At 60.4% G+C, this 25,856-nt stretch overlaps 1 protein-coding gene across 2 annotated transcripts in view; it reads right to left on the bottom strand.

Moving 5' to 3' along the window:
* The window catches only part of SORCS2 (sortilin related VPS10 domain containing receptor 2), a 452,327-nt gene that overhangs the window by 28,931 nt on the left and 397,540 nt on the right, over positions 1-25,856 (bottom strand). For both annotated transcript variants that reach the window (XM_042985024.1, XM_042985025.1), the window contains 6 exons: positions 22,865-23,044; positions 18,933-19,079; positions 11,708-11,810; positions 7,561-7,637; positions 2,126-2,217; positions 1,157-1,264 (listed from right to left, as the gene is read on the bottom strand). In XM_042985024.1, the coding sequence (XP_042840958.1) occupies positions 1,157-1,264; positions 2,126-2,217; positions 7,561-7,637; positions 11,708-11,810; positions 18,933-19,079; positions 22,865-23,044 (707 nt within the window). The remainder of the gene's footprint in view (positions 1-1,156; positions 1,265-2,125; positions 2,218-7,560; positions 7,638-11,707; positions 11,811-18,932; positions 19,080-22,864; positions 23,045-25,856) is intronic.

Raw genomic sequence — 25,856 nt, 5'->3', positions numbered from 1 at the left:
GCAAGAAGAGGGCACAGAGCCCTGCTGTGTCGCCCCAAGTGCGGCCAGGCACACGTAGGAAGGAGGCAGCTGGTAGAAATGCAGTGTGTCAGGCCCTGGCCCGGCCTGTGGGTCAGCTCTGCCTGAACGAGCCCCCGGGAGGTCAGACTGCCCAGGAAGGAGCCTTCCAGGGCCCGACCCCACTTTCCCCGGTGTCTGGGTGGGAGCAGTCAGGCCCCGGGCACCTGTTTCAGGCCCAGCCTCTCAGATCCCAACAGGGATCACGGTGCCTAGCGCAGCGTTTGGCCCGGAGTGGGTCTGAGCTCTCCCTGTGGCCTCAAGGCCCCGCCTGACCCGGGCCCCGGCCTGGCCCTGCCCCGCATGGGCCCGTCTGGGCGTCAGGTCAGCTCTGCACAGCGTGCCTCTGAGCCCTTCCAGGTGCCAAGAGTTCATGATAATGATGATGGAGGAGAGGAGGAGGGGGAGGGGGAGAAGGAGGAGGGGGAGGAAGAGGAAGGGGAGGAGGGACAAGAGGAGGAGGAGGAAGAGGGGAGAAGGGGTAGGAGGAGGGGAGGAAGAAGAGGGAGGAGAAGGGAGGAGGGGTGGAGGAGGGACAAGAGGGGGAGGTGGAAGGGGGAGGAGGGGAGGAAGAAGGGGGAGGAGGAGGAGGAAGGGGGAGGAGGGGGAGGAGGAGGGACAAGAGGGGGAAGAGGAAGGGGGAGGAGGGGGAGGAGGGAGGGGGAGGAGGGAGGGGGAGGAGGGAGGGGGAGGAGGGGGAGGAGGGGGAGGAGAAGGGACAAGAGGGGGAAGAAGAAGGGGGAGGAGGGGGAGGAGGGAGGGGGAGGAGGGGTTGAGGCGGGACAAGAAGGGGGAAGAGGAAGGGGGAGGAGGGGGAGGAGGAGGGTAGCTCCAGAGGCAGCCTGGGGCAGGTGGCCCAGAATTGGCCCTTGACTGGCTTCAAAGCCTCACCGGCCAGGCGATCCTGGGCAGGTGGTGGACGTCCCCCGGGATGACAGGAACCGTGGACAGTAAGAGACAAGGAGGCAGGTGTGAGGGTGGAGATGGGCTGAGGAGGCCAGGGAGGGGGTGGGGAGGCCGCTGTTGAACGCGCCTCGGAGCAGCAAGGTCCCCGTGGGGGTCGGCTGGGACCTGCCCGCCCCCTGCCGTGGGCACTCACGTCATGACCAGCGTCTCGTCCCCCGGCTCACTCAGGAGCCCGTCCACAAACACGGAGGTGCTGGTGAAGTTGTGCGTGCTCCAGGTGAGGCCCTCGTCCACACTGAACCTGCCAGGAGAAGGGGCGTCACCACCGCAGGCAGGCGGGCGGGAGCACTCCCTGGGGCCAGGCCCAGCGGCCCTGCTGGATCCAGCCCCGCCCCAGCCCGGGGGGCCAGTGCTGCCCAGCCGAGGGGGCTGGGAGAAGAGGTCCGGGCCGCACCTGCACCCCTTCCCGGGGGCACAGCATCTCCTTAGTAACAGCACAGCCGAGGCGTTCTGGGCGTGCCTTCTGGGTACACTACAGCTGCTTTTCAGCCCCTGGATTGCAGTCGTCTGGGCTTGGAGCATCCAGGTCAGCCCCCACCCCCACCCCTGGTGCCTGAGCCCAGCCCAGGCGTTGCCAGGCCAGGGACAGGGGCGTTCTGCCTCCCAACTCATCATATCACGGTGCCACCGGCTTGCAACGCAGAAAACTGCTTTTCAGACTAAAGTGATACTGGCTTCCGAGCAGCTCCCCCGGCTCTGCCTTCTCTGCCTTCCGAGTCCAGAGTTCACGCCTGCCCTCCTTTCCCCACAACTGCCCCTTAGATGTCAGAAGCCCATCCAAACCTGTTCTCACCTGGACACATGCTGCCGGCTTCCTTGCCTGGCCCTGCCTCCTCCACGGGACTAACTCTTGTTGCTGCTTGAAAGTCACCTCCTCTGGGAAGCCCTCCTTGCTCCCCCAGGCCGGGATGGGGGCCTCCTCTGGGCCCCGCAGCCCCAAGTGTTCCTCTGCCCTCCCCCCCCCCCCGCTGCTGCGGACCCTACTGTGCTGCCATCCCCTGTTTCTTTGTGTCCCCAGGCCCAGCCGGGGGCAGCTCCCAGCTGGAGGAACCCCACCCACCCTGCAATGCCCCCTCCCCGAGCTGGGCCCCCATGGCATTACTTGAGGATCTTCAAGGGGATGGAGGTGTCCTTGATGGCTGCGATCACGCCGCCGTGGTCCAGGTAGAGGACGTGGTGCTCCTCCTCGAACACCTGCAGAGAGGCGGGCCACGCTCTGAGGGTGGGTCACTCTCTGGGGGCAGAGGTGTCCTCACGCAGCCCCAGGAAGCTGGCCCAGGGCTCCCCGTGTCCCCCGGGCCCCCCCCCATGCTCTCCGGCACCCCCCAGACTCAGTGCGCATGGCCTGAACGAACGAGCTTCTAGACCAGTGACGCGAGAGATTAAGTTGCAGATAAACACGCAGGAAGCCAGCCCTCTGCAGGGAAAGCTCACGCACCTGTACGGGGACGCGTGACGTCGGGAAAGAAATCACGGAAGTCAGCAGGGCGTTTAGGACAAGTAAACCCCAATTTGACATTAAGGCTCAGCTCAAGGGACTCCTGGGTGGCTCAGTCGGTTGAACGTCCGACTTCGGCTCCGGTCATGATCTCACAGCTCTGTGAGTTCGAGCCCCGCATCGGGCTCCGTGCTGACAGCTCAGAGCCTGGAGCCTGGTTCGGATTCTGTGTCTCCCTCTGTCTCTGCCCCTCCCCTGCTCATTCTCTCTGTCTGTCTGTCTCTCTCTCAAAAATAAATAAAACATTAAAGAAAAAACATTTTTTTAAAAAGACTCAGCTCAAATGCTGCCTCCTCCAGGAAGCCCTCCCTGAAGCCAGGCCGGGTGGGGAGTGCCTCTGGGCCCACAGCCTCAGCACCAACTACACTATTTGTCATTGTCTCCTCCAGCCAGGGAGCTCGGCCCAGGCAGGGCCTGCCTCTGAGTCATCTTTGTGGTCCTTGGGGCTCAGCTCAGAGCTGGGGGCGGAGCTTGTGTGGGGGATGGATGACCGAATGAATGAATGAATGAGTGAGTAAGAGAGTGAATGAATGAATGAGTGGCCGCTACGTCTTCAGGTGACAAAAGGCCTGGCGCCCTGGACACGGTTCACACAGGGGGAGATAGCCCTGGTGGCCCTGGGATCGGGTCCCATTTCGCAGATGAGGAAGCTGAGGCCTGGGGGGGGGGGGCAGTGCATGCCAGGACCTCACAGCAGGCAGGTGGGTCAGGCCAGGTCGCAAAGGGCCTGCGCTAGATCTTCTGTGAGCACAGGATCCAAACGGCGAGCAAGGGTCTGGACCCCCCCCCCCGGCATCCCCTGTCCCGTCGCTCACCCTGCACCTCTCCCAGAAGCGGCCCCCTCACGGAGCCCGCTCACCTCCCACCCCGTCGGCCGTCAGGACCTGTGGTTCTGTGGCGGGAGCGCAGGGAACTCGGGGGGAGTCGGGAAAGAGCCGGGACCCCCCACCCCTCCCCAGCCCCTCACCTGGGCCAGCCCGCTCCTCCGTGCCAGCTGCCCAGGGTCTCAGTGAGCCCTTGGCGAGGGGGCTGGCCACGCCTCCCGCCCGCACGGGCAGCTTGGGGCCTGGGGACGCTTCTCGTGAGCCAGGGAGGGCAGGGCCGAGCCGGTGGTGATACGACCCACTCAGTGCCCGGCGAGGCCGGAACAGGCGGGGCTCAGCCGGCCCCTCGGTCCCGCGGCTGCACCTGCTCTGGCCTGGGCAGACAGACCCGGAAAACTCCCTGACTCGGGGAGGGAACGTTCTAGGACAAATGAGCGCGTAGGAACGGGGGAACCGCCCAAAGAACATCGGACGGCGCCTTCTTCCCGCCCCTCCAACTTGAGTCTTTCCTCACGTGGAGGCTGGATTTTCCCAGACCCGGCAGGACGCGGTGGGGAGGATGCAGAGAAGATGCCCCTCACGTCAGGAATGTAAAATTTTACCAGAACCTTCCAGTGGCCCGCCACGGCCTTCAGAATCCCACCCAAACCCTTTCATGGCCTCCAGGCCTCTGCAGGAGATGCCCCTGCCTACGTCCTCCTGCCCCCACACATCAGCCACCCTGGCTGCCTTTCCCTGAACACACCACAGGCCCTTTGCACGTGCTGTCCCCCTGGTCTACGAAACCCTTCCCCAGGTATTTTCACCTTCTCCACAGTCCTGCCGGTGTTTCCCATTGCTCATAGGAGTTCTCTAGGAAACACTCCGGCTTGAATAAAGAAGAAAGGCCCCTCGTAAGAAATGGTGGGAAGTTAGCAGATGAACCCCAGAGCCCGCGCTCTCTCCCCTACTTCATGTCTGCAGCCGGAGGATGTCAGGCCAGGCAAAATGACCCAGAGAAGGGGAACCTACAGGGCCAGGCGTGGGTGAGCCCCTCCCTGCCGGGGACGGTTGCCACCCATCAGGGGCCTCTAGGACGCCGGCGGGCACCTTGCACGAGCGAGGCGGGCCAGGCGGGGGCCGGCTCCAAGCGCCCTGCCGAAACGTGGGCCAGCTTTTCCAGGAGAGCCCGGAGAGGGGGCTGGGTGTCTATGAACTAGTTTTTAAACACGTGTGCAGGTGGCGTGGGGGAGGGGGATGAGGACGGGCGCGGGGGTGGTGGCCACGGTGGCCCTGCTGTGTGTGCATCCAGGGTCCCGTTAGTGGCAACCACGCTCAGAGGTTATCTTCCCATCTTGCAAAGAGGGGCCAGAGGTTCAGAGACACCCGGTGGCTTGTCTGGCGAATCCAGGGTAGACCCCGGCTCTCGGACCCAGCCCCCACCTTGACTCAGTCCACGGCCTCCTGTCTCCATGAGCGGGACACCCGCAGTGGGAGGGCAGGCTGTGTTTTGTGTGCAACGAGGCTGCAGGCTGCAGTGGGGGCTCACAGCACTAACTTGGGTGCCCCGCGGACACACCCCTGCCGGGCACCCTCCCTGGACTCACAGCCCCCCCCCCACCTGCAGGGGTCAGAGGAGTGGGTGCACCTGGGGTCCTCAATCTTAACGGTGCTTGGGATAAGTGTGCTGCTGGAGGCCACATTAACAGAGGTAGAGTTTCCTGGATGAGGGAGGGGACGGTCTGCGGATTTTAGGATACCGTGCGGAAGAAACATTCATACTTTTCCACCCCAACTGTTCACTCATCCAGCAGATCCAGTGTTCCGGGTCTCCTCTGTTTGGGCGCTGGGGTCCAGGGGTAGGGATGACAGTCTGGGCCCGGGGAGAGGCCCCAAGGAGGCAGGTCACCGTCACAGTGACACCCACTCAGACGCCCTCTCACTCAGTACTCAGCCCGCGTTCTGCCACCGCAGGGGTGGGTCCCGGGCAAGGTTTCTGGACGCATCCGGTGCAGGTCTGAGTCAGCGGGCGCTCCCGGGTGCAGGTGGCAGTGTGAGTGTCGCTTGGGCTAATCCGAGGGGGGCCGGGGCATCGTGGGGGGTGTGCAGGAGGTTCGAGAGAGCAGCGGGTCCGGGGGGCAGAGGCCCCTGAGCCGGGCTGGGCAGTGAGGGCACACGTGTCAGCAGCGGGCGGGACTTCCTCCTGCAGACGGCGGCGAGGCACCGGAGGCTTAGTCGGGAGGCTTACGAGCAGGGCGATGGCAACACGTTTCCCTTTCGCAGCTTCCCGGGGGCGCTGGGGGGCGACGGACCAGAGGGGCAGAGGCCCAGCCCAGGAAAATGAATTCCCAAGCAGCCGGGCCCCTCCTCCAGGAGAGAGTGAGCTCCCCGTCCCGGGGAATATGCAAGGAGAAGCCAGCCTCCTCGCCGCGTGGGGACCCCTGAGCTGCCAGTCCCACGCCAAACGCATCTGTCTCCCCCAGGGCGCTGTTCCTGATGCTTTGAACTTGCAGAGGCCTCTGCCCGCGCGGCCGGAACCCTCATTCCTGCTCCACTGGGGGCCGAATTCACTTCTCTCCCGGGGGATAAGGCCGTGGAGCGGCAGCGTGTGGTGCCACGAAACCATCACGGGCGGGTCCTCAGAGCCTGACTGTCCCAGAGCGGGAGGCACTCGCGGGCCCACCCGCCGATGCGTGTGCACACCCAGCCAGCGGCTCCTCCCTGGACGACATTCCCCGCGCCCCCCCACCCCCAAGATGGGGGCGCCTCCCAGCTATCGCAGGGGACCCCCAGCGCGTCTCCATTCCCATCAGCCTGGGACTCCGCGAGAGGGGGCTCCGGGGTCCAGCCCTCCCCAGTGGGGTCGCGGGGTTTTGGAGCTCCCGGAGCTATGGTTCTCTGTGCCTCGATCAGCCCCCAGGCAGCAGGGCTGGGGGCGCGGGGGGAGGGGCAGGCGGTCTCTGGTCCCCATCTCCCCTGCCTCCCCACACCCCAGACTCGGAGGGCCCTCTTTGGACGTCTTCTGGTCGTTGTTTTGCTTTTCTACCATCCTCGGGAACTTGTGTTTTGAAAAGGTTATGTCCATTAAGCAGCTGTACACGCCGTCACTTGTAATTCATATTCCGAGAGTCCTCTTCCCAGACACATCTTGTTACATCCTTGACCACGTGCCTGAGCTGAGCGGTGCCCTCTGTGACTGTCACAGCCCGTCCCCCGCCGCCTCCCACCCCCACGGCGAACTCCAAGCCCAGAGGGTCTCTCCTCCTCCGCACACGTGGGCGCCCCCCGCACCCCGCCGAGGCCAGACGACCCCTCCTGCCCCTGCTTCCCGCCCCCCCCCCCCCCGCCGCTGCACCAGAATCAACATTCTCCCCTCCGATTCCCACATTCCCAAGTGTGGAGTCTCAGCCCGTTGCTGAACGACAGTGGCCACCATGAATGTCTTGCAGTCAGTTTCTATGAAATTTGAGCACCTTGTCTGTTTCACCCGAACGGGGTGCATGTTTCTGTAATAAATGGACGGAAGGTGACCTTTAAGAAAGTTTGGGCGTCTTTCACTAGTTTTGGTGAAATAGAAACATTATAACTAAGTCTCTTTTGCCCTTTTCAAAATTCCTTGTTTCTTGCATATTCTGAAAAATGTCAGGGCCTTGCACTAAGGCTCTAGGTAAACTGGGTACCTTGGGGAGTAAAGCATTTGTCCCGAGTGTTACCTGGGGGAGGGGCCGCCAGAGGGGCCTCAGGCAGGCAAACCCTGCCCTGAAACAGAGCTTCGGACACGGTCTGGGAGGGTAGATGCACACAGAAGTTCGGCGCATTTTCTTACGTGTTTAATGCAGGGACAGTCACTCTGTGGAGGCGGGTGGACCCGGTGAGGCCTTTTGTGCGGGAAGCAAACAGCTGGTGTAGAGGCACACAGGCCTCTCCCGGGCCGGAGCCCCGGCCCTGCACTGGGCCTCGTGGCCGCACTGCCCCTGCCCGGAGCCCCCGGGACCAGCAGCCCGCCCGCCCTCGCCGTCTCAGCTCTGCAGGCTGGGAATGTCAGCTTCAGGTAGGCCCTGCACGAGGGCACAGGGGAGCCCTGGCAGGTTCCACCATTTCCTGCATTACTGCTGCCTCGAACCATCACCCCTGGACGCCTCCCAGCCCCCCCCACCAGCCCAGACTCAGCGGGGGGGGGGGGGGGGGCGTCTCCGTGGAATGGGGGCGGAATGTGCCAGGCCTCCGCATCCTTACCTGCCGCCAGGTGTGCCCACAGTCGGACGTGATGTACATCTCCTCCTTATACTCCACCAGCTGCGAGCCCAGGTTACCTGGTCCGGAACAGGGGCAAGGTCGCCCTGGGGGTCAGCCAGCCTTACCAAGGTCTGTGCCCAGACACAGCCCCCCGCAAGAGTTACGTGTGCCCCGGGTCTACCTCTCTCACACCGAAAGCCATCCGCGGGTGTGCCCCTCTCTGTACTCTCTCTACACTGACCCGCCTGTGGAACCTCTATGCCTGGGCCCTGGGTCCCAGTCTGTGCAGTAAAGGATTCGCTTTGCCCAAAGCCAGCCAGCCTCGCGGCTCCGGCAGGGCCCCGGGTGCAGGCGGGACCCAGGCACTCGAGGCGTCCAAGGGATCGAGTGTACAAGAATACATGTGGGCTGCTGATCAGGGACTGGCGAAAAGGACGTGCTCCAGCTGGGCCGGCATGGGGTCGGGGTGGCCCCCGACCGGCTTTGAGCTGGGGCAGGGCACAGCTGGGTTTGCATCTGGAGACAGCCCCTCGGGGGGCTGGCTGCGGGGGCGACCAGAAGTCCGGCAGCGCGGCTCAGTACAGGTGAGAGGCACGGTAGGCACAGGGGAGGCGCTCATTAAACATCTGTCGAGTGGACGTTTGCAGGGTGGTGTGAAGGGGCCACCAAACCGACTGGGCCGCCAGGAGGTCCCCCTTGGCCGTGGTTCACGTGAGCCCAGTGCCAGACTGGCTGATGGGCCACCACCCTCAAGGCCCTCTACAGGCTCGGACTGAATCCTGGGGTGATGCCACAGTGGGAAGACGCCCCGCTCAGTGTCCACGCCAACCCCAGCTTACAGATGAGGAAACGGTCCAAATGGGCTCCCATGGAGGGAACAGTATCCACCTCACACAGCACAGGTGCCAGGAAGGTCATGGTGGCCTCTGGGCTGAGCCCAGCCTGCCCCAGACAGTCCCCTGGGAAGGGCTGGAATGAGCAGATTTTCCAATGAGCTGGAGCTGGCAGGCCTCCGCTCTGCCCCTGTGGTCTTGGCAGGGACCAGGGGTGACAGCCCCCAAGACGATGGGGACCTGAGGTGATGCTGAAGCCCTTTTGGACTCCTGCCTGGAGCCCCAGAGGCCCTTGCCCTGGGTGACTCATACGTCACTCTCAATTTGCAGCATTATTCACGGGGCACTCTCGGGACTATCTCATCCAGAGTCAAGTACAGATGTCAGTGGAAAATTCCAAAGGGAATGGATTGTCTTCAGATGAGTGAAAGTGAGTCCCAACCAGAGTGGTGAGGGGTTGTTTGCTTGCTATCTCTCCTGAGGTCCAACCAAGCACCAATGCATCCGTCCAACCATCCGTCCATCCATCATCCATCCATCTGTCTGTCATCCATCCATCTGTCCATCTATCCATCATTGATCAATCAACTGATTGATCCATCCATCCATCCATCACCTGTCCATCCGTCCATCATCCATCCATCCATCCATCCATCATCTGTCCATCATCCATCCATCCCTCCACCCATCCATCCATCATCCTGTCTGTCCATCCGTCCATCCATCATCCATCCACCTGTCTGTCCATCATCCACCTGTCCATTCACTCATCTTTCATCCCTCCATCCTCGCATTTCTCTCCTTCACCAATTCCACTCACTCTTCCATTCCTGCACTTATTCAACAGCATTTCTGGCCACCTGCTGTCTGTCGAGCCTTGTGCAGAGCTGAGGGAGGCCCGAGATGAGTCAACCACGGCCCCTGCTCCAGAGAGCTCTCAATCCAGCAGGGGAAGAAGCATGCCCTGCAACCACAGGCTGAGCCAGGATATCTGGAAGCCCGAGGGATCGTAAGAGCAGACAGGGGACGGCCGATGGACCCGGGAAGGAAGGCCATCAGGAGGAGACTCCTGAAGGCAGTGACCCCGAGCTGTGCCCGGAGAGACAAATGTGCTCGGCCCAAGGGAAGAGGAAAGGCCGTGCCAGGTGGAGGGGACGCCCGGTCGGCAGCGTGGAGGCGGGAAGGGGCACGACGAGGGAGGGGCAGAGGGGCAGGTGCCGAACCCCGTGTCCTCCCCCGTCTGGCAAACGAACGGTGCTGAGAAATGGCCACGGAATGAGTGAAACGAGCCAGCTAGACAGATGAGCGGGATGACGGGGGTATTATCTCCCCCCAGATGCCAACAGGCGCGCTGGGACGCACGCATCGCACGCGGAGCCGCGGTGAATGTGGCCGTGTCAGCGCTACTCAGCAGGCGGACCCCGGTCTGTAATTTCAGCTGTGCCCATGTCTGTCTTTCAAGGGACGCTGTCTGCTCTCCATGCTCCATCTACCAGAGCTTTCAGGCTGCCAGTCACCTAACAGACACCGGGGACAGATAAAGGGACATTCACGGAACGTGTCCCCAGGCTGTCAGTGCAGAAGGGCCTGCAGAATCCCGGAGGCGGTGCCCTCATTTTACAGGTGGGGAAACTGAGGTCCAGGGATGTGACTAAGAGAGAGGCAAGGAGGTCAGGAGGGAGGGAGGCTGCCTTGGGCCACCCTCCTCGGGCGTGGCCGGTTGGTTCCCGGTGACACACCTCCAGATCCTCACTGCTTTGTTGGGCAGCCAGGAAGCTCATTCCGGGTTTTTGAGGCCTTTGAGCCACAGATACATTTAAAATTGTGCCTTTTGTATTTTGGTCAAGAATTTGGGGATTCAGCCAATCAGGACAGTGCTTTTGAGGGGCTGGGAGGCAGGAGTGCCCTGGGGGCTTCCCCTCGTAAGGAGCCTGGGTCGGCTTCCTGAGTGACACCCAGCAACCTGGAGCTTCCTGGGAGGAGGGGGTGGGGAGTCACCTCTCAGGGCTGGTGCAGCGGTTAAGAGCTCAGTGCCTGGGTGGAGGAAAGGCCTGTCCAGGACAACTGCCAGCATGAAGAACATTCCCTCGTTTTCCCTTCCTTCCTATCAGTGGTTCCCAGGGCTCCCACCCCCATGGGAGCCGGCGGGAGCAGGCAGGGCTGTCCCAGCGCTGGGTGCCGGAGGGCACATAACCCTGCACATTACAAGGAAAATATGATGCCAGCCACTACCTGGCAATACACGTTCGCAACACATGCTTTCCATTTCGAAAGAACTCAAATAATCCTTATTTTAGGCCTTGTTCTATCAGTGTACTTGTACACATCCCCGAAGGAGGCTCTGGTTTACGGGTGTAGACAGGCACGTGCCCAGTCTACGCTTTGATTTTTTTCCTCATGTTACTTGCATGTGTCTCTCTCCCCGACTAAACTAGAACCTTCTTCAGGGATCAATACATGTCAGCCATGACACAAATCATTCTCCCATCCATCCATCCATCCATCCATCCATCCATCCATTTATCCATCCATCCATCCATCCATCCATCCATCCATTTATCCATCCATCCATCCATCCATCCATCCATCCATTTATCCATCCATCCATCCATCCATCCATCCATCCATCCATCCATTTATCCATCCATCCATCCATCCATCCATCCATCCATCCATCCATTTATCCATCCATCCATCCATCCATCCATCCATCCATTTATCCATCCATCCATCCATCCATCCATCCATCCATTTATCCATCCATCCATCCATCCATCCATCCATCCATTTATCCATCCATCCATCCATCCATTTATCCATCCATCCATCCATTTATCCATCCATCCATCCATCCATCCATCCATCCATCCATCCATTTATCCATCCATCCATCCATCCATCCATCCATCCATCCATCCATTTATCCATCCATCCATCCATCCATCCATCCATCCTTCCATCCACGCATGCATCCATCCATCCTTCTGTTGATCCACTCACCATTCTGTGATCAGTCCTATCTGGCCATCTAACTGTCCACTCTTTCCTCCATCCACCTATTCATTCACCTATCCCCCATGGCTCACCCATCCCATCCTTCAGTTGGCCATCCATCCATCCATCCATTTTCCCACACAGCAGCACGTATCTCGTGCCCACTGTGGACCACGCGTTCACCCCTGGGCTGTGCCATGATTGATGAGCTTCCTGGAGACACTGCCCCCTGCCCCCAACAGTCACACCAAGGACCCAGGCCCATGGCCATCCAGTTCTACCCTTGAGAGCATCCCTCAGGCAGTGATGGCTCCTCCTACCTGCGCCCATGATGAGGCCCGGGGCAGTGTCTTTGGTGTGCACGGTGCCCGACACGTAGGGGTTGTCTGCCCATCGCAGGTGCAGGTGGAGGTGGCAGTCCGGCTGCAAGGGAGGGAAGGGAGCCAAAGTCAGCACTTGGGTGGGAGAAGTGTTCCGAGGAAAGGTAGGATTGAGGCTTATCAGGTGGGAAGGCAGGGCCAGGGGCACCTCAGAGGAGGGGATGGAAGGCAGGAAGGAGGCTCTGAGGCTGATCAGGGGGTGGAGACCAGCAGGTCCGGGTTGACCCGGTTTGTGGATAAAGCCAGTCAGGCTTCTCCAGGGGAGGGTTCTCCCAGCACAAGAGCACTCCCAGCATGCAGTGGGCATTCCCACGTGTGGTGCCAGGTCATGGAATGTGACTCCTGGAGCCTGCTCAGCCCATGGCCACATCCATCCATCCATCCATCCACCCATCCATCCATCCATCCTCCATCCATCTATCCATCCATCCATCTGTCCATCCACCATCTATCCATCCGTCCATCCATCCATCCTCCATCCATCTATCCATCTGTCCACCCATCCATCCAACCATCCATCCATCCCCACCCACATCCATCCATCCATCCATCCATCTATCCAAACACCCATCCACCATCCATCCATTCATCTATCCATCCATCATCTGTCCATCTGTCCATCACCTACCATCCATCCATCCCCACCCACATCCATCCATCCACCCATCCATTCATTCATCTGTCCATCCAGCATCTATCTATCCATCCATCCATCCATCCATCCTCCATCCATCTATCCATCTGTCCATCCATCCACCCATCCATCCATCCATCCATCCAGCCACCCATCCATCCATCCCCACCCACATCCATCCATCCATCCATCATCCATCCATCCATCATCCATCCATCCATCCATCCCTTCATCCATCCATCCATCCACCCACCCATCCATCCATTCATCCATCCACCCATCCACCCATCCACCATCCATCCATCATCTGTCCATCTGTCCATCATCCACCATCCATCCATCCATCCATCCATCTATCCCCACCCACATCCATCCATCCACCCATCCATCCATTCATCTGTCCATCCACCACCATCCATCTATCTATCCATCCATCCATCCACAGTAGCCCAGGCACCAGATAATGGCTGTAACACACCCTCAGCCCTGTGCCTTCTGTGAAGAGCCCACTGGCAAGCATCAGTGGGCACCCTGAGGGTGGCCCTGGGGGGTGCCCTGGCTAGAGGGGCAGGAAAACCCGTTGTAATAATCATTTCAGTGGCAACTCCCATCGGCTGACAGCTGCCTCTGTTGCCAGCACCGAGCTTAGCACCACGTGAGGTGTGGGTCACTGACACTCTCCACATCCCCCACTCCCATCCCCATTTCACCAGTGGGGAAACTGAGGCAGAGAGCATTTAAGCAACACACCCAAGGGCAGTGGTGGAGGGAGCTGGGGCGACGACCCAGGCTGCTTGGATCCAGTGTCCACACTCTGAGCCTGCATTGTCTCCCCAGGGTCACTGAGCCAGGAGCCTCCCAGAAGGAGGAGCAGGAACAGACCCCTTACCCTCTCCTGTCTCCTGGCCGCCTGCACCCCAGCTCACCCCTGGGCGGGACTGGGGGTCCGGGGAGAACAGACGAGCTGAGAAGGATGTGCTCCGTAGACTGTGGCCTCCCTGAGTCTCCCCAGGCCACAGAGGCTCAAGACCGCACTCTTGCCCACAGCCCTCTGGCAGCCCCATGACAGAATACAGAGCCACAGGACAAGGTCCCAGGTCTCTGCATAACACCCTCCAGGGCGCCAGAGGCTGCAACGGGCAGTGACTTAGCCACGCACCAGGGGTTGCCTGCACAGAGGCCTCCGACATCAGTTTCCTCTCTCATCCCTCTCGAAGGCTGAGAGGTGATAGGGTCTGGGGTCTAGCCGGCTGAGCCGACCTTGACACACAGGAGACGGAGGAGGAGGGCCACCAGAGCTCCCGTCACACACCAGACCTCAAATGGGTTCTTGGGTTAAAGACTCGGGCGGCAACCTTCCTGGAGTCCCCAGTTTGGGCATTCCACAGACCTGGAATATGTGGGACCATAGGAGGGGCTGGGTTTTGAGTCCTCGTACCCCCTGAAAGCTGTGTGACTCTGGAAAAAGTGCCCAGTGTCTCTGAGTCTCCGTTTCTCTCCTTCACAGGATTACTGGATTAACACAGCACAGCTTTTGGAGAGAACGTCGGGGTCCAGCTCTCCCCCTGGACAAGGTTTTGCTTAATTGCTTACTTATAAGAAAAGTAATCGTTTCTTTGGCCTTCTTTATTTCCTAGAAAAATCTCCAGTTTAGAAATACCGCGGAACTGAGCACTCAGGGATCCAAATTCTAATTTAGACACTGCTAATCGGGGATACATCACCCCACCTGCTGACCTCTGTCTGAGATGCTTCGTCTCATCCTTGTATGTTTTGGGGCACTTTCTTCTGGCCACGGACTGAGCACATTTTAGATTATCCTAAGTTAAAAGTGAAACGCCGACCCGGGTCAGGCGGCACCAGGTGGCAGCCCAGGGCCCGGTCCAGTTGGGACCAGGCTCCCTCGTCTTTGCTGGGCCCTTAAAGACGTGTGAGCTGTGCCACAGGCAGCGTGATCATTCGTGTGAGATGCCCAGGCCAGGGGGTCTATGGAGACGGGAAGCAGACCAGTGGCGGCCGGGGGCTGGGCTTGGGCTGGGGGGCGAGGGGTGGGGGACCGGGTCCTCTCTGGGGAGACATTGCTCTAGAATGGGCTGTGGTGACGGCCCGCACGTCTCTGTGAGTAGACAGAAGACCCCTGACCCGTGTACTTTAAGTGGGTGAACCGTATGGTGTGTGAGTTATTTGTCCCCAAAGCTGTAAAAAAGAAAAAAGAGAAAGGTGACGAGTTGAGCGCGGGCCCCTCCCCTCTGCAGAAGTCCACTTTGGTAGCGGATCTGGTGCTGGCGTCCCTCCCGACGGAGACCCCGGGGGCCCGCACTGAAGGTGAGCGCGAGTCAGAGTCAGTAGAGGAGAGCCCGGGGGATGGGTCGAACGGACGAACCCGCCCCCCTCACACCAGTGTGCTAAGACTTTCCCAGTTCGGGTTTCCCCCTGACTCCTTGTGCCTGAAGAGCAGACTGGTGAGGGGGTATGGTGAGACCACTCAGTTCTCTCCCCCTCCCCATCTGGTGACCAGACACACGGGGCAGGGAGATCCCTGCGACGTCTGCAGGCAGAGCGGCTCCCAGGGGGAGAAGAGAGTTCTAAGTCAGAAGAAAAAGGTGTTTCCAACGTCACTCATCATCAGGGAAGGACAAATCAAAACCACACTGAGATACCACCTCGCACCTGTCAGAACGGCTAACATGAACAACTCAGGCAACGACAGATGTCGGCGAGGATGCGGAGAGAGAGGATCTCTCTTGCGCTGCTGGTGGGAATGCAAGCTGGTGCAGCCGCTCTGGAAAACAGTACGGAGGCTCCTCAAAAAACTAAAAATAGAACTACCCTACGACCCAGCAATTGCCCTACTAGGCATTTATCCAAGGGATACAGGTGTGCCGTTTCGAAGGGACACATGCACCCCCATGTTTACAGCAGCACTATCGACAATAGGCAAAGTCTGGAAAGAGCCCAAATGTCCATCGATGGATGAATGGATAAAGAAGATGTAGTATACATATACAACAGAGTATTACTTGGCAATGAAAAAGGATGGAATCTTGCCATTTGCAACTACGTGCATGGAACTGGAGGGTATTATGCTCAGTGAAATTGGTCAGAGAAAGACAAATATCATATGGCCTCACTCATGCGAAGACTTTAAGAGACAAAACAGATGAACATAAGGGAAGGGAAGCAAAAATAATCTAAAAACAGGGAGGGGGACAAAACAGAAGAGACTCATAAACATGGAGAACAAACTGAGGGTTACGGGAGGGGTTGGGGGAGGGGGAGGGGCTCAATGTGCGAGGGGCACGAAGAGGGCACTTGTGGGGATGGGCGCTGGGTGTCATACGTAGGGGATGAATCGTTGGGTTCTGCTCCTGAAATCATCGTTGCACTATATGCTAACTGGGATGTAACGTAAAAAGAAATAATAATACTACTAATAAAATTAAATTAAAAAAAAGAAGAAGAGAAAGGAGCCTCACCAGGGACGTGGCAGAGAAGGGGAAGTAGCCCGAGGTTCCCCGGTGGGCCAGGAGGGCCTCCCCGGGCTGCCACCAGGCCTGCCCACGTCCCCCGAGGCACTGTGCACACAGAATCACCACGCACAGGGAGCAGAGCACGACGGCAGAGGCACCGTCTCGGAGAAGCCTGCTGCCTCTCCCCCCCGCCCGCCAGTGGACTACCCTGGATGCTGGGTACTTGTCTGGGCCTAAAGGGGGACACTCCTCGGGGTTCCGTGCGGTCAGCTGTGGCCCACAGGATGCTGGCAGGTGCAGGCAGAGCTGGGGTCCCCTTCGGAGCCCGGAGGGGCTGCTGACGAATGTCTTTCAGCCGGTCCTGGAGCTGCTGTGTGTGGGGGGGGCTCTGCTGGGGTTCGACAGCTGGAGACAAGGCCTTACAACAGCCCTCCGGCCACGTCTGGACTGAGTTGATGGAGGGCTGGGTGGGCGGGGCGAGACAGAACCGTGGGGGGCCGACCCCGGGGCGCTCAGACACCCTGAGGTCAGAGAGGGGCCGGGGCGGGAGACTCCAAGGGGAGGCTGCGGTCACAGGAGTCCCGTTCTGCTGAATGTCCCGTCCTGGGGGAGGTGGGCCCGGGTGCCCGCGGGGGGCTTGGGTGGGTGTGAGGCGGGCCACGCAGGGAGGCCCATGGGGACCCCCGGCTCCCCATTCTCAGCGCCTTTCGTGACTCAGCCCCAGGTCTGAGAAGGGCTGCAAACCTACTGGGCTTTCATTCTGAATTAAGGTGTGAACAGATTCAAAACTCCTCCAAATAGGCGTTCTCCGGAAACAGATCTGATCGTGCCATCCCTCTGCGTAAGGCGTCCCCGTCCCGGCAGGGAAACCTTCCCCGCGGAGCCCTGGGATGGCCCCGGGGTGGGGGGGGGGGGGGAGGGCTAGTGACCCAGAGTTAGGACAAATCACACACGTGTCAGGGTCCCTATGATGACTCTTTCACGGCATCTACGCTAAGATTGTCAGGGAAAATGCCCGATTACTGCTATTTCTGGGTGATACGGTTACGGCTGTTCCTCATCCCTCTGTTCACACATCTCACGAAGGTGATCTCCTGGCCACGCTGCGCAGCCGCAGACGAGACTCTGTTCTTGGCAAAAGCTTGCTCTGACGGATTAATATGGCCTAACTCTGCTGATGATGACAACACAGAAATGAGCCCTTCACGGCAATCCTGTCTCAGAAGGGGGTTTGCACAAGCGGCAGGGAATGCGTCTTCCACACGGGTCCCAGGGGCTATTCTGCTCCCGTACCAGTGGGGAGGGCGTCGTCGGGGGCTGAGCGCAGGAGGTGAAGGGCAGCCCAGGCCTGGGCTCACGGGACGTCCCCGCCAGGCTGAGGCTGCTGCCCCGGGGGACCTCGGGAGTCAGCGTCCCCAGGTAGAGGAAGGAACCGATTCTGCCTGGGCTGTGTCCACACCATGGCCGGTGGGGCGGGGGGCCTACCATATTCAGAGGCCCTGCAGAGATCTGGACAGGATGTGTTTGGGGTGTTGACGTCTTCTAAACACCCAGAACAGGGGCACCAGGGTGGCTCAGTCGGTTTGAGCGTCTGACTCTTGATTTCAGCTCAGGTCATGATCCCAGGGTCATGGGATAGAGCCCTGCAGTGCTGGGGGCTCTGTGCTGAATACGGAGCCTTCTTAAGATTCCTTCTCTCTTTCTCTGTCTTTCTCTCTCTCTCTCTGCGCCTCTGCTCCTCTCCCCTGCTTATGCTCTCTCTCTTTAAAAAAAATAATCATCAAACACCCAGAAATGCACCTTACACATAGTAGGTACCCGTTTATCTTTGTTGAAAGAATATCCTTGTCAAATAGACACTGTCATTCTTTCTGTGCAGAGAGAACAGAGCTACAGAAGGGCTCGGGCACCCCCAGAGCGCAGTCCCTACCTGCAAAGGACCTACAGTCAGGGCCAGTGGAAGACAGAGGAGCAAGTGTGCCCAGTGGAGGCTTCTCAGTGGAGGGAGTATCCGGGCAGGGTTTTCAAGTGTGAATAGGACTTTGCTGGACGAAGAAAAGGAAGAAGGCATTCCAGACTACAGGACGGCGTGGGAAGGGGGGCAGTCCGGAAAGGACGGGATGTGCTCTGCCTCTCCAGCCTGCTCCCACCAGAGACCGTGCATTGTTCTCTCTCGTCCTCCCCGCGAGGCCCAGGCACTGATTTTTATCATCTTGTTTCCTTTTTCAACAGAGGCACCGACTGACAGAGGCACCTGGCCGGAGGCTGCAGCCCTGTGCTGCTCGAACTCCAGACCGCCCCCCACTCCCCCGCTGGGGAAGGCCCAGGTGCGGGTGGCGGTGGTGAGCTCCCCAGGGAGCGAGGAGAGGCAAGTCTGCGGGGCGCCGAGCAGCCCGTCTCTCAGGCCAGGCCCCCGTAGCACACCATCTGTCCAGCCTCACAGACACGGGCCTGTGTGCTGCCCGCATCTCCCGGTGGCCAAGCGGGACGGCCTCCGCTGGTATTCACGGGACGGGCACCCCTGGGATAGCAGGACCGGCCTGGAGCTCACGACATCTGGGCTGTGGCCCCGGCCCACCCCCACTGGGGATGCGCTCCCTGGTCCTACGTGCCGGCCTGTCTACTCAGCATGTGTCTGCTCACTTTCCTGCACCTCGGCCACGGCCATGAGAGTGTGCCGGGGCCGGTCCCGGGAGGAGGAGGCCAGATACAGGGAGCAGACCAGCCCTGAAATCAACCAACCCCCACATTTGTGACGGGGCCCTGCCAAGGTGCACAGAGCGCGTGGCTGAGCTCAGCCGGGAGCTGAAGAATGCAGGATTGTCGCTGGCCGCTTGTTACGCAGCCGTGTGGTGCTAAGTGCTGACTGATGCTTCTTCCCTCTCTGACCTCCAGCTAAGCCTCCAGTAAAGCAAGGGGCTCCCCTGGACCCTCTCCGCGACGCCCAGAGAAGCCCGTGGTTCCCGTCTCTCAGACGGGGCCCTCCCCGGGACGCCCAGGGCCCCTTCAGGGACGACTTGTGCCCACCCCGGGGAGGGTGTGGGGCGGGAGAGGGACTCACAGGCTCACAGTTGGTTGGTTTTCCGTTCATGTCCGTGCTGGGTGGCCTCAAGCGGTCCCAGTCGCGGCCCTTGTTGTAGGTTATAAGTGTCACCACCTTCCCATTGGTTTTTTGGTTTGCCAGGAAGACTCCTTTCACCCCTCGGACCTGGGACAGCAAAACGAGGAAAAGTCGTGAACACCTGCCCGGAGCCCTCTGACAACAGAGCGTGCACCGTGAGCCAGCCTCTCGCCGAGAGCTCTGCCCACGGGGCCTCACTTCTCACCCAGAGCCGAGGCTGACCGGGCACGCTCCGGAGGTGAGGGGGGCCCAGGGCGTGCGGACCACAGCCCCTTCTCCCACGAACGGTGCCATCTCTCTGCCTCCCGGAGGCCCAGTGCTGCGTGCAGAGGCCTCCCCCAACACCCTGAGGGCAGATCGCATGCGGACCTGGCCAGCGCTGGCTCGCTTCATTCAGGAATCTCTCTGTCCTATCCCGCTGGTCTCCACGAGAATGCCCAGCAGTAAACAGCACGGAAACCTCACGTCCCCGAGATGGCAGATGGCAGGGACGGGCCGGGCCCGCCCAGGCTGGGTCTGAGCAGACCTGCACCGGCTCCCAAAAGCGATGTGTTAACACCTGCGCCCGCTTCCGGGAACGACTCACTCCCGGGGTGGCTGTAAGGACGCACCACAAACAGGGGGGCTTAACCTAGCAGAAATCTGTTCCCCCACTGTCTGGAAGCCGGAAGCCCAAAACCGAGGTGTGGGAAGGGTGCGCTCCCTCCAGAGCCTCCAGGGGAGGACCCTCCCTAGTCCCTTCCAGCTTCTGGTGGCTCCCGGTGCCCCGGGCTTGTGTCCACATCTCTTCAACCTCTCCCCTGTCTTCACGTTGTTGCCTTTCTGGGCCCGTATCTCCTCTTCTGTCCCCAAAGGACATTCGTCACCGGATCTGGGGCCCAGCTGGACAATCCAGTGTGGTCTCATGTCAAGGGCCTTCACTCAATGACAGCCGCAAAGACCCCTTTTCTAGATGGGGTCTCGGTCACACGTTCCGGGGACTGACACGGCCATATAGTTTTGGGGTCCCCATTCAGCCCGCTACAATGGCTGCCCCCCCAGCTATGGGCAGGGCTCCTCAGGGACAGGGACAAGACTGGGATCCCCTGAACCCCGTTCCTAGCCCAGCACAGAGACACCTTGGGACGGGACAGGCCGTGGAGCGTGCCCCTGTCTGCGGCCCCCTGGCCCTGGTCGCCCTCCCCCTGCCACCGTCACTCGTGCCCTCTCCCCAGCCGGCTGGGATGTGCAGCAGCTGTGAAGACGCCTTGCAGAACTGGGTCTGGGGGGAGCCCAGCAGCCTCCCTGGAGGCTCTGCGGGGGGGGGGGGGGGGCTCCTGCAAGTAGCTTCTAGCAAACGGCAGTGGGCCTGGGGTTGTGTTCCTCTGAGTCCTCTAGCGGGGATGGGAACCCTGACGAATGATTACAGTCATTACTTTCTCGGGGGAAAATGGTTCCGTGCTGCTTGCTAGCAGCTCAGAGGTGAATGCTGAGCCTTGGGTCTCTCTGGGAGGCCGCTTCCCAGGCCGAGAAACCCCACTGCCTGTCCCAGGCTCCCGCTGGCTCGCTGGCTCGCAGCAGGGACGCCCTCAGCCCTGCAGGCCTGGCAGGCCCACTGTCCAGCAGTTATTGTAACTGGGGCACTTTCTCACGGGCGGGGGCTCCCCGAGGGCAAGGAAAGGAGGGAGAGCGAGAAGGTGAAAGACAGAGCAAGGGCGTGCTCGCTAGGAGTTTGGGGCCAAGTGTGGGTGGACAGGCCCCGGGCTGGTTCCGGATTCCTTGCTGATTCCCGGGTCTGTGCGGGCAGGTCGCTGACCTTCTCTGAGCTTCGGGCTCCTGACCTGGAAATGGGCTGAGAGGCCTCCTGCCCAGCTCCGGTGTGGACTAGAGCAGAGGAGGGGACCGGCCGTGAGGGGCCGTCCAGGCGGGGAACAGCGTGACTGACGTCTGTGGCATCCAGGCACAGAATGAGATAGTGCAGGGTTGAGGCCCCCCGCGTGGGAGCCAGGAGCCCCCGCTCAGAGCCTCCGATCGGCCTCGGTGTCAGGGGACAGCAAGTGTAGGGGGAGACAGCTGAGGAGAGACCCCAGGGAGTGCACAGGGGGAGAGGCAGGGAGGCAGGGACGCTCGGGGGCTGAGACGGAGCAGGAGTCCCAGGCTCTGTCCCTCGGGCCAAACCCCGCCCTGCATGGGCGCACGCGGGGAATGGCTTTACAGATGGCAGCCTGCGATTGCGTCCGTGATGAGAACCGTGAACGCTGTTCCCCAATCAGCAAAATATCCCTCCCCAAAGCATCCTTCTTCTCTGTTAGTAGACCTGTATTACAAAGAAGTCATACCCGTTTTTGGATTTTTAATTTCATCAGAAAGAGTAAGTCTGTCTCCTGCTCTTAAAGCACCTACGTAGCATCTTCCTGGCCTGCGAAGCCTCAAATATCTGGTGCTTTACACTTTGCAGATATATCTGCAGACCTGAGATAGAGCATTAGCGATGGGGTGGGAGTAGGAGGGAAAAAGAGGGGAGGGGAGATGAGGGGAGGGAGGGGAGGGGAGAGGGGAAGGGAAGGGGAGAGGAAGAGAGGGGAGGGGAGAGGAAGGGAGATGAGAGGAGGGGAGGGGAGGGGAGAAGAGAGGGGGAGGGGGGCGGAGTGGAGAGGAGGGGAGGGGAGAGGAGGGGAGGGAGGGGAGGGGAGAGGGGAGGGGAAGGGGAGAGGAGAGGGGGAGGGGAAGGGGAGAGGAAGAGAGGGGAGGGGAGAGGAGGGGAGATGAGAGGAGGGGAGGGGAGGGGAGAAGAGAGGGGGAGGGGAAGGGGAGAGGAGAGGGGGAGGGGAAGGGGAGAGGAGAGGGGGAGGGGAAGGGGAGAGGAAGAGAGGGGAGGGGAGAGGAGGGGAGATGAGAGGAGGGGAGGGGAGGGGAGAAGAGAGGGGGAGGGGAAGGGGAGAGGAAGAGAGGGGAGAGGAGTGGAGGGGAGGGGAGGAGAGAAGAGAGGGGGAGGGGGGCGGAGAGGAGGGGAGGGGAGGGGAGAGGAGGGGAGGGAGGGGAGGGGAGAGGGGAGGGGAAGGGGAGAGGAGAGGGGGAGGGGAAGGGGAGAGGAAGAGAGGGGAGGGGAGAGGAGAGGAGATGAGAGGAGGGGAGGGGAGGGGAGAAGAGAGGGGGAGGGGGGCGGAGTGGAGAGGAGGGGAGGGGAGAGGAGAGAAGGGGAGAGGAGGGAAGGGGAGGGGAAGGAAGGGGAGAGAAGTGGAGAGGAGAGGGGGGAGAGAAGGGGAGGGGAGAGGAGGGGAAGGAAGTGGAGAGGAGAGGAGGGAGGGGAGTTGGAGGGGAAGGTAGGAGAGAGGAGGGAAGAAGAGTGGAGGAGACGGGAGGGGAGGGGAGGGAAAAGAGGGGAGGGGAGGGGAGGGAAGAGAAGGGGAGGGGAGGGGAGAGGAGGAGAGGGGAAGGAAGAGGAGGGGAGGGGAGGGAAGAGAAGGGGAGGGGAGTGGAGAGGAGGGGAGGGGAGGAGAGGAGGAGTGGAGGAGAGAGGAGGGGAGGGGAGGGGAGGGGAGGGGAGGGGAGGGAAGAGGAGGGGAGGGGAGGAGAGGAGGAGTGGAGGAGAGAGGAGGGGAGGGGAGGGGAGGGGAGGGAAGAGGAGGGGAGGGGAGGGAAGAGAAGGGGAGGGGAGTGGAGAGGAGGGGAGGGGAGGGGAGGAGAGGAGGAGTGGAGGAGAGAGGAGGGGAGGGGAGGGGAGGGAAGAGGAGGGGAGGGGAGGGAAGAGGAGGGGAGAGGAGGCGAGGCGAAGGGAGGGGAGGGGAGGCGAGGGGAGGGGAGGGGAGGCGAGGGGAGGGAGCGAGGACGGGGTGACACCTAACACCCGGCCGAGGGCCCCAGGCGCCCCTGGGTCCCGCCCTGGCGCCCACCTCGAGGATGTCGATGAGCACGCTGTCCTCGGCCCGCCGGGAGCTGCGCACGTCCTCCAGGACGAGCGAGTAGTGCACGCCGCGCGTGTCCGACTGGTACAGGTTGTAGGTGTCGGTCTGGTGCCACTCCTGAACCGCCACAAACACCTGGCTCTCGTCCGTGCTGATGATCTGCAGATCCTGGGGACGCGGCGGGGGGAGAGCGCAGGTCAGCGGTGCAGAGGGGAGGTGGGTGTGGGGGAGTGAGCCTCGAGGGACCGGGCAGGCCTGGGGTGCCGGGCATGGCTCTCTGGGAGCCGTGCCGACCTAGGCCTCCAACCTGCCGCTGCCCTCAGCTCTGTGACCTTGGTCAGCCCCGGGTCTCCGTCTTCCCACCTGCAAAATGGGGGTGACGTTCCAGCCCTCCGGACTGGCTCGTGGGAGGGATGCCCACAGGGGGCCCGTCTCTCCCCGCCATGCACGCCGTGCACCCCCAGACGTCAGGAAGCACCCCGAGGGGTCACCTCTGCGAGGCAGGGGATGGGCCTCCCCTCCCCAGGCCCATCCTGAGGGTCAGACCAGTCATCCGTTGGTTCCTTCACTCAGCACTGTTCATAAGCGCCGTTCCTAAGGACCACAAGGTGCTGGTCCAGGCACTCGGGCTCAGCGGGGAGCCACGGGCGGGCTCTGCCCTCGGGAACACTCCCCCCAGCGGTGGGAGGACTGGGTTAAGTCACTCCCAGTCCTCTCGAGGCTCAGCTCCAGGTTTTACAATTCAGAAGCAAAACAAAAGCCACTGACGTAAAAAGGAAGAAAAAGGGACCCAGGGCCACCCTTGGCTCCGCTTTTCTTTTCTCTCCCGGCCAGCGCCCAGTCCTGCGTGGGAGCCCCGTGAAAAGGGCCATTTCAAAGCCATAACAAGCTTGTACTCCCCGGCGGGTGCCGTCGCTTCCCTTCTACCACTCTGACTTTCATTACCCTGCTGGCAGTGCGGCTGCCCAGCTCTGCCGACGGGCGGACGAGGCCGGGTGAGGCCAGCCAGCTCCTGCAGAGGCGAGGCCGACCCTCCGCCCCCGCCCAGTTTGGGGGTACACGTCTCTCTACGCCTTCTCATCTGCTATCAGGGCCGGCATAGACAGAGGAAGCTGGTTTCTCTAAGAACGGACGGAGTCCCTGTTCGTCCACGGGACGTGGCCTCCAGTGAGAGACAAGATCTGGCCGCCCGGGTCGGACGCAGGGCTGATGGCCCCTGCTTGACCTCCCGCGCAGCCCCGAGAAGGGGCTTTGCAGAAAGGGGAGGCAGCGCTGTGAAGCATCGGGAGGTCCCCGGCAGCGTGAGCTGGGGCCCTTTGTCTACACCGGAAATCTAACACGCGGAAATGACTGGAACCAAGAAGCTAGTCACCAGGCAGGGAGCGCCCATGACACGGGACGGTAGCGTGGCGGGGCACAGGGACGGACACACGCAGGACCGGCACTACTAGCACGTGGACCACTGCTCCCGTCTCCTGCCTCCCTTCCCCTATCTGTCGGCTCGCGGCCACAGGCCGAGCTGCACCGTGTCCACGGGGTTTGCAAATCCGCCGCCCCAGTGGGGAAGGTGCTCAGGCGGTGCCGGTGGCGATCACGTGGTAAGTGACCGACATCTGCTGTGGCATTAATCCCAACCTCGTCTCCTCTGCACCTGGGTAAGCGCTTTGGGGGAGTGCTTACTATGATCAGGGAAACAAAGAAAAACGTAGGAAGTGGCCAGAAGTTGCCAGCGATGCCGTCCCTAGAGAGACCTGATCCCACCATTTAAAAATGTTCACTTTGGGGCGCCGGGGGGGGCTCAGTCGGTTGAGCGTCCGACTTCGGCTCGGGTCACGATCTCGCAGTTTGTGAGTTCGAGTCCCGCGTCGGGCTCTGTGCTGACAGCTCGGAGCCCGGGGCCCGCTTCGGATTCTGAGTCTCCCTCTCTCTGCCCCTTCCTGGCTCACACTCCGTCAGTCTCTCTCTCAAAAATAAACATTTACAAAAATTTTTAAACAAAAATAAAAACGTTCACTTTCGGGCCTTTTCCCACGTGTGATTCATATGTTTTTCTTCCCACGTACAGCGTGCAGCTCTCGCTTTCACCTTATACGGGGAGATTTCCCTCCGTCATTCGAATTAAGCACACACACTTTTTGATGACGGCATATTATCATCATTGTGGGCGTGCTTTCACCGAAGCACTTCCCCACTGGCGAGCCATTGGCGTCTCCAACATTATGTGCAGGACAGTCGTGAACATCCCTGGACATAGGTCTCCGCCTCTCGGATCACATCCTGAACATAAATTCTAAGGGGAAATTGTTGCATTGGAGAGTAGGAACGTTTTCAAAGCTCTTACACATGTTCCATGACGGTCTGAGAGTTTATACGAATTCCTTCCCCACCGGCCTGGCTAAAAGATGCTCATTTCACGCCATGCATGCCGATATTCAGAATGGTCTTTTAAAAAATCTTTGCTGATTAGAGACTATGACAAAAGACCAGAGAGAAGAGATACAAAAAAAAAAAAAACAAACATGCAGTGTTTGCTCACATCGGGATTTATGTTATTCTATCTCTGAAAAGAAAAGTTAGAAGCCAGAGAGACATGTGTTGACTCCATTTTCAAAAAAAGGACACGAAAAACAATCAGATCTATGTACGCATGTCTGTAGACGTATTTGTAGATACATGTAGATGTGTCTGTCTCTGTATTTGTACGGCCTGGAGAGAGACGTGGAAGGAAATACCAAAGTCGCCAATATTTGTTACCAGGTAGAATTAGATTTGGTTGCATGTGACAGAAACTAGGAAAGAAAAGTTGGTTCAAACAAGCTAGCTCCTTCCTCCCCCATGTAAAAAAAGTCTCCAGGTGCACGGTCCGGTATGGAAGTCACCAGGGACAAGCCACCAGGGACATCGACTAACATGTCACCAGGGACAGCGACTCCTCCTGGGTCATCATCCCGCTGTCCCACGACATGGCCCTCGTCCTCAT

Source organism: Panthera tigris, chromosome B1 (genome assembly GCF_018350195.1).
Source record: "Panthera tigris isolate Pti1 chromosome B1, P.tigris_Pti1_mat1.1, whole genome shotgun sequence".
Classification (NCBI taxonomy): Eukaryota; Metazoa; Chordata; class Mammalia; order Carnivora; family Felidae; genus Panthera; species Panthera tigris.
The sequence above is the reverse complement of the archived record's forward strand: the minus strand, read 5'-3'. Positions and strand labels throughout refer to the sequence as shown.